The sequence below is a fragment of the Achroia grisella genome, unplaced genomic scaffold (genome assembly GCF_030625045.1).
Source record: "Achroia grisella isolate CSIRO2021 unplaced genomic scaffold, CSIRO_AGI_Agris_v1 utg483, whole genome shotgun sequence".
NCBI lineage: Eukaryota > Metazoa > Arthropoda > Insecta > Lepidoptera > Pyralidae > Achroia > Achroia grisella.
Genome location: NW_026712886.1, coordinates 603,142 through 614,693, shown reverse-complemented (window position 1 = coordinate 614,693; position 11,552 = coordinate 603,142). Strand labels below are relative to the sequence as shown.

Below are 11,552 nucleotides of genomic sequence, written 5' to 3'. Positions count from 1 at the left end.
GTTTCAATTTTGTATATAATAATAACAAGCTATTACTCGCAGCTTTGCTCGCGTTAAGAAGTATTATTATTAATTAGGTATAGCTTTTGCGTCTTTACTTTTGTTTCCTTTCTTAGGGGATGCCTACATCATAGTAGCTTTATGCATGCAAAGTCTCAGCCCGATCGGTTTAAAATTGACAAAATTTCATACAAACTTTCATCCCCTATTTTATCCCCTTGGGGGTAGAATTAATCAAAATCCTTTCTTAGCGGATGCCTACGTTATAACATCTACCTACATGCCATATTTCAGCCCGAGCCGTCCAGTGGTTTGGGCTGTGCGTTGATAGATCACTATGTCAGTCACTTTTGAGTTATATATATTTAGAAGATAATAATAACAATCTCAGGACAATTCACACAGCGCCATCTAGATTCAAGTTAAGTTAGCTAAAGCTTGTGTTATGGATACTAGATAACGGATACAAATACATAGATATATATTATATTTTTCATAAATAAATACATATTATACATTGAAAATACCCAGACCGATACTGACAATCATACTCATGAATACAAATTTGTGCCGTGCGAGGAATCGAACCCGCGACCATCGGAAGTAAGGCTGTATGCTAAACCGATAGATCAACGAGGCCGTTGTTTATATTTATATATAAATATTGATAGAATAAGATATATTATGGATGTACCATAAATGTAAGGTGAGGCTACTGGGGAAGATTAAGAAAAGATATAACTCGAGATAGCAAGTATAACTACTTGCATCATATGCCCAAGGAGAGTTGACGTCAAGAAAGCGGCTGGTCATAAGAAACTGAAACCAAAACCATACATTTAATTAATTTGAGGGAACGAATTGATGATTGACAGAAGAAGATACAATTTGAACACATAAAAAATACGGCGGGCGTCATATGATGTGATGATAAGTAACTACCTACTCGCCTCGGCTTTGCACGGGTGTACATGTATTATATATATAATCCTTCTTCTTGAATTACTCTATTATTTAAAAAAACCGCTTCGAAATCCGTTGTGTAGTTTTAAAGATTTAAGCATTCGTAGGGACGGATAGACAGCGACAGCGACTTTGTTTTATACTATGTAATGATGATACGGCCTCAGACAATTTAACACACCGCCTTACTTCCGATAGTCGCGAATTCGATTCCTCGCACGGTACAAATATTTATATTCCTAAATATCTGTATCAACCTCTTAAGTATCTGTAGTACTTATTAATAAATCGAATCTAAGGGCCATGTCGATTACGTCAACTTGCAAACAGAAAAAACACACCATAATCGGTGCATTTCTTTAAGCCATGCCACAGACGGATATCACACGTCACACATATGATACATGACTTTTTGCGTTGGGGATTAATAATTTTGCTAGTTAGCTGAATAGACTCATATTCGCACATCTACATGGGATTCTATGGATTAGATAGACATAACATACTACGTATGTGCTAAATTTCACGATGATTTGTTGAATCGTAAAAGCGCCAAGATGTAACAAACCTTACTCATGCATTTATTTATACGGAAGTAAGCATTGTACATCGTACGTTTGAATGGGAACATCCAAAATGGAATTAATTTTATGACAGACAAGCCATTTGGCAATCACATGCAAACACATCCATTTAAGTTTTGCATAATTTGCAACAAAAGACCATCCAAGTTCAAACACACCCGCTCCTTGGGTCTATATCATGAACAAACTTATTACAACTCAACGAACTTTATTTACATTCATAACAAAACCGGGTTCAATTTCATCAGCAGTACCTCGATTTAACAATTAATTACAGAATATAGTTTAAAGTTTTGCTAATTAATTGAGAGTACTTTATCTCCACTTGTTAGTGAGTTCGAAAGCAGCGAAGCTTAGAAACGCTGCGAAGTTTAACAACTCGAAATCTTGTAAATAATGAAGACACATAACTTGGTCCATAACAATTTATATACTTATGACATTGATACGGCGTATGTATCATAAATTCACATAATTAATTAAAAGTATAATTAGTAATTAAACTTTAATAACAACAACTTTTTGAAATATCTTTATTATTCATTTATATTCAGTGAGAGAGTCAAACTATTTTTGGTTAAAATAAAACCTATATTTTATAACTATTTTACAAACTAGGATGCAAACAGTAACATAGAACTATTATACATTGTAAAATTATTAAACATTATTATCAAAAATATGAATTCCTTACAATAAGCATAATTGTAAAAATCAGTTTCTTTAGTACTATTGACACTACGAGCTGTCCTCTCCGATCTATTCTCCATCAAATTGAAACGGAGATCGAAATTACGACGGCCTGAGCCGAGGTTTGTTCCCCTAACAGTGCCCTCAGACTAAAGACGTATCCGTCAGATGGGAGTTGTCCTTCAGCCGCTCCATAAGACCCTCCGCGGGTTTGGAGTGCCATCTGTATTCGCACCCTATCGTCCACTGAAGCTGTAAAGGCCAGCTGCGTCCAATAGCATTAGAGTAGTCCGAAAACTAAAAGCTGTCAAGTTCCTCTAGTGAATTAATTCTTTAATTACTCTTCATTTCAATCCAACCATCATTACGTATTAATTACGTATTAATAAGTTTATAAAATATCAGTTATATTTTTTTAATTATATTAGAAGCAATCGAGATGACGGTGGGCAATAAAATATAGTACGAGTAGTAAATATAGCCTCTGTACATAAACAACGACGAGCTATGAACAAAATTTTAATATTAACACCTATAACACTTCTGCATAATTACTCTAGGATGTTACCTTTTGTGCCCGAGATTTCCTGTATTACACTTCACATAAAAAGTTGCGCTTCATTACTGACTAAAGTTGTGATCACAATGCCAGCTTCCAGTGCAATGATTTTACATAGCTTAAGGTTAGAATTTTCACATTTCACACATATCTCATCAACGGTATCATTCTGTACATATTATTATACTTTGACTTTACAAATATTATGTAGTTTATTGCGGTTGTTGAATGATCTCTAATAGTAGTCCTGGAATCAGTACAAAATAACTAATGAACTGGATTAAAAGATTCGTTCGTTTCTAACACGTTTCAAGTTCACTTGATCAGGATGCAAACTCACTAAGAGGTTATATTTGGTATTGCAAAATTGTAAACAAAGTTAAAAGTTTAAATCACTCGATTGCAAATAGATCCAGCACACGAATGTTTATTTTCCTTGCGGTTTGACATCGCTATTTTAAGATAGGTCTTTAGGAAGTCAGAAGCTGTTTGAATACTACAAATATATTTACATTTATATTAAGACACTTGTTATCTCATGGTATGTTACTGTTATCAGATGTACAAACAGAATGTCTAACAGAGGTTACCAAAAAATCATATTCTTGAGACGAACACAGTGGAGTGTCTATTTGTTCGGTTATGTTGAGTTTAGAAAAATCTACGTCAAACATTTCATTCGAACTGCGATAATTCATTAAAGGAACAAATCGATGCCCCCAAATAATATCATTCTCAGTGTAACTCGATCTAGCCTGCACTGGTTGTCCAGTAGATTCTATAATACCTTCAAAAACTGCTAAAATTTCTAATCTACCGCAAAATAAGTCAGCTGCTGATATTTTGTACAAAGGACTCATTTCGTCGATTATGTGAACAACTGCAACAGGCCATAAAAAGAAACTAGATTCACAACCGTCTAATTCCACTTTCATTTCTATTTGTTCGGCATCATCTAAAAATTCAGAACCTATTTCTAGTTTAACTATAAACATTGATACTTTAATATTTAAAATTCTAGACTTTCTTATATCACCTACTCTAAATATCATACATAATTTCTCGTCTCTCAGAGCAATAATAGCATTTTTGCTAAAGAGTATTGTCTGAGTTCTTGCTTTAGGCCTTGTTAATTTTGCAAAGAGGATACCAATCATAAATGATTGGAAAATTGAACTAAAGATACATTGTATACACATTGCAAATATTGCATCAGGACATTCTAACGTTATGGCTCTCTTGCCATAAGCAACAGTGGTATGAACTTCAATGCTAAATAAGAAAGTTGAAGTAAATCCATAAATGTTTTTTATGCAAGGGGTCCAATTAGACACATTTTGATTTTGAGGAAGATGATCCTCAGACAAGTCACCGTGCCTAAAAAGGATGAGCCAATAAACCAAACCGAAAAACAACCAATCGACAATGTATGTTACGAAGAAATTAAGTAACGTCCATCGCCACCTGGCTTCAACCAAAGTGATGAACCAGTGAGAAAATATTCTAAATTTGGGATTGATAAATTTCTCCACATTTATTTCTCCATTTTTCTGCGTAACTCTTCTTCTATCAGATTTCCTGCGATTTTGACGTGTGCTGAAGAATCCTGAAATTAAAAAATATGTATTATTTCTGATAAAGGTAAAGCATTTAACTATAACACAAGTACATCTTTCTCACTAATTCGAAGTGCTTTAAATGAGACTGTATAATCATTTTCAAATACAATTTTTAGTTAAATACTCTGCAATAAATAAACGTTTTAAATTACTCTTGAACTCTTACTTACAATTAGAGAAAAGAATAAATAGTCGTAATAAAACTTTCGATATATTTATAAATCTATAAAAAAATACTACCAAATTGCGATATAAGAAAATGTCTAATCTAAGAAATGATAATAAATACTATATTTTCACAAATACTAGATATAGTATTTCTGAAAACATATTAACGTTTGATCGTTCTATTTTTGATGTTTTCATAAATACTATAACTACTGTCTTATTCTTGTATATTGTTTCTGATATTTATTAATATGCAATGATGTATTACAAAGAAATATACTAACTGTTATTCCTTGGATAGTAAATACCAGGCGTTAAAATACTCGATTCAACCGAACTTTGTGAACAGTGTCCATTCTCAAATATCCTCCTTGATTTATTTGTCATATCGTTTTAAATTTAATCTGTGGAAATTAGGAATATGGTAAGCGTATTAGTTTGGCTATACATCTAGACCAGAGGTTCCCAAACTTTTTTGTGTCGTAGACTCCTTGTCATATTTTTCGGTTTTGGGTGGACCCCCCCGTTCTTACCTGGTATTGATTTTTTGTAAATTTCTAACTGTAGTAAAGTTTAGTGTTAAAAACATAAAGTAAAAATAACAAGATTATCGCTGTCGTAGACCCCTTGCAGTTTATCATAGACCCCTGGGTCGATATAGACTTGGGAATCACTGATCTAGACAATGCTGCCAGTATCTTAATTACATCCACACGGGTCCATTTATTATAACTTTTCTAATCTATATTAACATAGATGATTAATATTCAAAAGACAAATGAGAAAAGAAAAGTTTGAAACTATTATAGATAAACTCAAAAAATACTTGAGCTATTTTAATAACATTTTCACTTATAAAAAATATATTATAAGCAAATAACAGATATTTCTATTGGATTTGATCGTTATTTTCATCCTGTTATTGTTGTCATACAATAAATTTAATCTGAATGTGGAATGTGACAATACTTTATCATCATATAATTTTTATGTTCCACAGTTATATAAAATGGTTAGTAGCTTAATATAGAATTCAGGAGCAAATCCCAGATTTTAAATGTTAGAGACGATACATGTTAAGTGTTAAAAAGCATTGCATAAAAATTAAAAACTAACACAACTTTACTGCTTTTCTGTTCGACTTTTTTCATTTTTTTAAACATATTCATCTTAATATGTATTTGAAGTGTAAGGAGCAAAAAAGAACAATAATATTATACTATATATATATAAAAAAATAAGGTCACGTATATACGTATGTATTAATATTGTTATAAAACAATTTCAAAAGGCAAGAGCAACAGATAAATAGATAAATAAGTAGATATACTGTACAGCAAAATATATATAAAAAATACTAGTCACAATATATAGCGAAAAAAAAAAATACGTATGTAATATTACAGTATATATATATATATATATATATATATATATATATATGTATAAAACACTAGTCACAGAAAATTAAGAGCGAATTAGTATAAAAAAATATGTACGTATGTATTATAACTGTTATAAAACAATTATAAGAAAAATCATTTCAACGGACAAGAGCAACAGATAAAATATTACAAAAAAACTGTATACAACAAAAATGTTAATAAATATACTGTACAACAACATATACATATATAAAATACTAGTCACAGACATTAAACAACAAATAAGTAAAAAAAAATAATTAAATTTAATAGAATTCTTACCTTTTGTAGATCTTCTGAACACAAACGTCATGAGATAGATAAATAGATAAATATTAAGCATTATATTAGATACGTATACGTCCATAGATACGGAACGAAGATTACGTATTAAAACTTTTCCGAGATAACTGGTTATAACTAGATAACAATGTTAGCTATATTTAAAAAAAAATATTTTACAAGCAAACAATGCTATAATTCCGTTTTAGTTATTTCTGTCGTGTTGTTCATAATGATATTTGTTGCTGGCAGCTCGTCCAGCATTCTTTTCTATTCTATTCTATTCTATTAAGTGGTGAACTCTAGAGTCACCTCCGGTTTGCAGACGACAAAGTATTTGCCGAAAACACTACAGAGCTAGAGACAACGGTTAATGAACTAGCAAGAGAGAGCAGCAGAGTGGAACTAGTGCATAACTTATCAAAAACTAAACTACTGACTAACGGGGAAAATATAGATATACATAACCTAAAAATATATTACCTTCTAATACATATAATTGAAGTTGAATATATTGTAGTATATAGATTTTTTTTATATAACACAGGGGACAACTGAGCATGCGGCTCATCTGATGGTAAGTGATTACCGCCGCCCATGAGCACCCGCAACACCAGGGGAATTGCAAGTAAGTTGTCGGCCTTTTAAAAAGGAATAAGCTCTTTTCTTGAAGGTTTCAATATCGTATCGGTTCGGAAATACCATTGCTGGAAGGTGATTCCACAATGTGGTATAATGATATTGATTAGACTTTTTCACTGTGAGCCCTTTTGGGCTCTAATAATAAATATACACAATCTAATAATATATATATATATATAATAAATATATACATTTATTATCATTATTGAAGATTTTTATTGATAGTCGTTGAGATCCCGCTCCAGTCACAAACTTCATGTTTGCCAATTCTGACTGTTTGACATTCCATTCTAATGAATTATATTTTAAAATCTTACTAATAAACGCGAAAGCCTGTGAGTATAAATGAATAGAGTGGACGTTCTTTCACACAAAAAGTACTGAACAGATTTTGATGATACTTTACAGTAATATAGCTTACACATCAGAATATATATAGATAAATATATATAAGTAATGTAAATTGGGCGAAATGATGTATCAAAGAAGTGTAATGTAGAAGATGTTGCGACGGTCAGATAGTAACCTATATTGTTATAGTTGTTCAGAAAAGGAATGTCTTTTTAGTAAATGAAACTTACCAATAGTTTTCTTGATATATTTGGTATAGACTTGACAAGAAACAAAATTAAAAATAAAAACAAAAATGTCAAAAACTGTATAGTAAAACACATGTCAAAAACATAAATGATGTCCTTATAGTCTGGCAGTTTAGCACACCGTCTTACCTCCGATTGTTGCCGGGTCGAATCCTCGGTGGAGGTCTTTTTAGTATATGATCTTTAAAAAAATTTACAAATAGTTTTCTTGATATATTTGGTACAGAGTTGACAAGAAACAAAAATGGAAAAAAACCAAAAATGTCAAAAAATGTATTGTAAAACACATGTCAAAAACATAAATGATTGCCTGATAGTCTGGCAGTTTAGCACATCGTCTTACCTCTGATGGTTGCAGGCTCGATTCCCCAGTGGAGTATCGCCATGTTTAAGATATGTTGTAATAATATTGTTTATATTATGAATATTGTTTCATGATAAATACAAATGAGTAATGATAGATTATATCCAGGAAACGATCCACGCATCTAGAGACAATTTTCTTACGGTGTCTATTGTTCTATATCTCTCATAGGATACAGTTATTAATTCCATCCTCCCCTTAAAATGGGGATGGAATGAGTAATGACAAATGATAAGTGTCGTAACATAATTAATTATATTGCCACGTTAAGAAATTATATGAATGTAAAACTGGTGTAAATAATACTAAATGTACATATGTCTTTTTGTGTTAACATATTCGACGGTCTCGGTGGTCTAGCGGTTTAGCATACCGCCTTAATTCCGACGGTCGCGGGTTCGATTCCTTGCATGGCACAAATATTTGTATTTCTGAGTATGATTGTTCGTATCGGTCTGGGTGTTTTCTATGTATAAATTGTATGTATATACGAAAAAAATATATCTATGTGTTTGTATCAGTTGTCTAGTATGCATAACACAAGCTTTAGCTAGCTTAACTTCGGTCTAGATGGCGCTGTGTGATAGTCCTGAGATTATTACTATATTATTATATGTTGTAGCGCGATGGTTCACATCAGATGAACATCAGATGATGGTTACAGTGGTGAGGTGATGAATCACTGTAACGGTATATATGATATGATGAAGTGTTGCTACATAATTATTGTTTACATTAAAATATATGCAGTAAGTATCACTGTGCAAGGAATCGAATCTGCTCGAAATGTTTTCTATGTATACTATGTATGTATTTACAAAAAAAAAGTATATATATCGGTTGTCTAGTACCTATAATACAAGCTCTACCTTGGGACTAGATGGCACTGTCCTGTAATTGTCCAAGATTATTTATTTATATTTATTCCTAGCTGTTCCCGCGACTTCGTCCGCGTGGTTTTTAACTTTTATTTTTCTAAAATAAAAGTAGCCTAAGTTACTCCTTATTACATCAGCTACCTGCCAAAAAAAGTCTCGTCGAAATCGGTCCAGCCATTTCAGAGATTAGCCGGAACAAACAAACCGACAGACAGTTAGACAAAAATTATAAAAATTGTTATTTTGGTATATGTACCGTATATATATTCATATGCATGTAGTAAAAACGGTTATTTCAATATTACAAACAGACACTTCAATTTTATTTATATGTATAGATTAAAAACCAATATTCTTAATGGCCGTCTGCCTCTATTACTTAAATTAATTCTGACCAAACAATCAACAGGGTTTCAGTAATATCAAAATTATTGCCTACTTCATTTCTTTTCACAGCGTTCCCTCCGAGAAAGAAGGGTGAAACAGGATCTTGACAGATGACAAGCAATCCTTTTTAGATGTTTATCATTCTATTAGTTAGGAAAGAAAACGTTTGTTAGCTGGATATCTCGGACATATAATCAATTTGGAGATGAATAGAAGAAAAATTTTATAGAAAACAAATACTTTATACAACTTTTAATTAGTCAAACTAGCGGTTATTTCGTTGAAAAACATTTTCGAGAATTCTTAATCCTTATTTAATAAAATTATATAAGTTTTTATATCACTATTTGTACCTGATAAATTATATTTTTTAACCTCGGTCGTCTAGCGGTTTAGCACAACACCTTACTTTAGAATGTCGTGGGTACGATTCCCCGCATAGCACAAACGTTTGTATGATTGTTTGTATCGGTCTGGGTGTATTCTAAGTAACATATTATATATGCATTTACGAAAAAAATGTAACTATGTATTTATATCAGTAGTCTAATAACCATAACGTAAGATTTAACTTTCGGAATAAAAACAAACAAAAGTTAATTAAAGTACTAAAGATCTGTGTGATCTTCTGTAGCTAATAATTTCATTAGTATTATGTAAGAATTGCAACTGAAATATAGCATATAACGCGCATGGATGTTCTACATAGGCGAGTCAAAGGTATTAATGTAGACGACTGTAAAGTCTCCTCCATTTGTTCGAGATATATTAGCGAGAACTCGTACAGTTCAATGTACATTGCTTCCTCTAATTGTGAATTTAAATATCCTAGATGATTCTCTTTGAGTGTAATTTCATGAATAAACTTATAGAAGATATTGGAGTAGGTAAGGAAACTGTTCATTGATAATAAAATGGTACACATGCCTACTATCGAGCAAAGTAGCTGCTTTTATACGACACATTCTTTCACGAAAAATCAGGAGTGCGCGCGGTTAGCGCGTGAAAGCTAACGCGCGCTATTATGAGAGATCGCATTTAACACGCGCTCTCCTGATCGAACAATCGTGAGTGATCATATTCGACGCTGGCTCTCCTGATCGTGCAATCGTAAGTGATCGCAATTAACGCGCGCTCTCCTGATCGTGCAATCGTAAATGATCGGATTTAACGCGCGCTCTCCTGATTTTGCAATCGTGATGGAACGTATATAACTATTATATATTTTTTATTTCCGCTTCTAGGCGTGTAATTATTAATCGTATGTATGAAACTCACAACAACTCATTTCACTTTCTTATAAAATTTTATTTTTTATTTCACATTGTTTATTTTCCAGATGTTTAAGATTTATAAACTATAGACGTTTTATACACATTTAAGATTTATAGAGTTGTCTAGAGCAATATGATGTCCGCTATTTTGCAATGCCAATTAATAATAATAATCTCAGTACAACTCACATGACGCCATTTATACCCAAGTTAAGTTAGCTAAAGCTTGTATTATGGGTACTAGATAACTGACATAAATACATATATTTTTTTTTGTAAATACATACATATTATACATAAAAAACAGCCAAACCGATAGAAACAATCACACTCTTGAATTCAGACGTTTGTGCCATGCGAGGAGGTTACATTACTACCAATAAAATCATTAGTACCCAATTTTAATAATTATTTTCTTTTTAAGACTGCGCCTCAAAATTTCTAAAGATATTTTCAAACAGTTTCCAAAAGTAGAAGATTCTCCAATGACTTATTTATGTGTTTTAATATGTGCTTCTCGAATTAGAAATATCTAATTGAATTTAGAAACTGCTGTCTGGCATAACAACGCTCCTTTTACTAAATTCGGCAAACTAGAATACACAGCTAACTTTCAGTTCAGAGGCATATTACAGTTTCCGAGCTAGTACAATTAGGGATTGTTGTTGGGAAATTGTGTAAAATCACAATTAGATGCCATATGACTTTATTGGTAGAAACAAATTAGATATTACAGAATAATAAAAAGAATTACAAATTAGGTCTTTTGGACTATTCTTTGTCATAAGAATCTTTTGGACTACTTACTATCTGCAGTTTAAATGAAGTGAAAAAACAAGTTTATTTTAATGGTATTTCCAAATATTACTAGCTGATACCCGCACTTGCGTACGCGTAGAATATAAAAATTTATGAAAATAAATAATATTTCTAACATAAATGTAATCTAAATTACTCCTTATTATATTAGCTGTCTGCAAGTGGAAGTCCCGTCAATAGCGGTCTAGCCGCTATAGCGCTAACGCTTTTATAACAAATAAACAGACAAAAAAGTCAAAATTATATTTTTGACGTAAGTACCGTATATACTTTCAATATGCATTTATTGAAAAGTTGTCA

General features: G+C 31.8%; 1 protein-coding gene across 1 annotated transcript; it reads right to left on the bottom strand.

The window, feature by feature from the left end:
• Window positions 1-3,332: 3,332 nt before the first annotated feature.
• Window positions 3,333-4,970, bottom strand: LOC131845743 (G protein-activated inward rectifier potassium channel 4-like). The gene is made up of 3 exons (XM_059194834.1): window positions 4,868-4,970; window positions 4,794-4,799; window positions 3,333-4,402 (listed from the first exon to the last, which is right to left on the bottom strand). The coding sequence occupies exons 1-3, from the start codon at window positions 4,968-4,970 to the stop codon at window positions 3,333-3,335; spliced, it is 1,179 nt and encodes a 392-aa protein (XP_059050817.1).
• Between the last annotated feature and the right edge of the window lie 6,582 nt (window positions 4,971-11,552).

What these genes read in the sequence shown, in the direction of transcription:
- LOC131845743 (XM_059194834.1), bottom strand. Translation starts at nt 4,970, where the DNA reads ATGACAAATAAATCAAGGAGGATATTTGAGAATGGACACTGTTCACAA.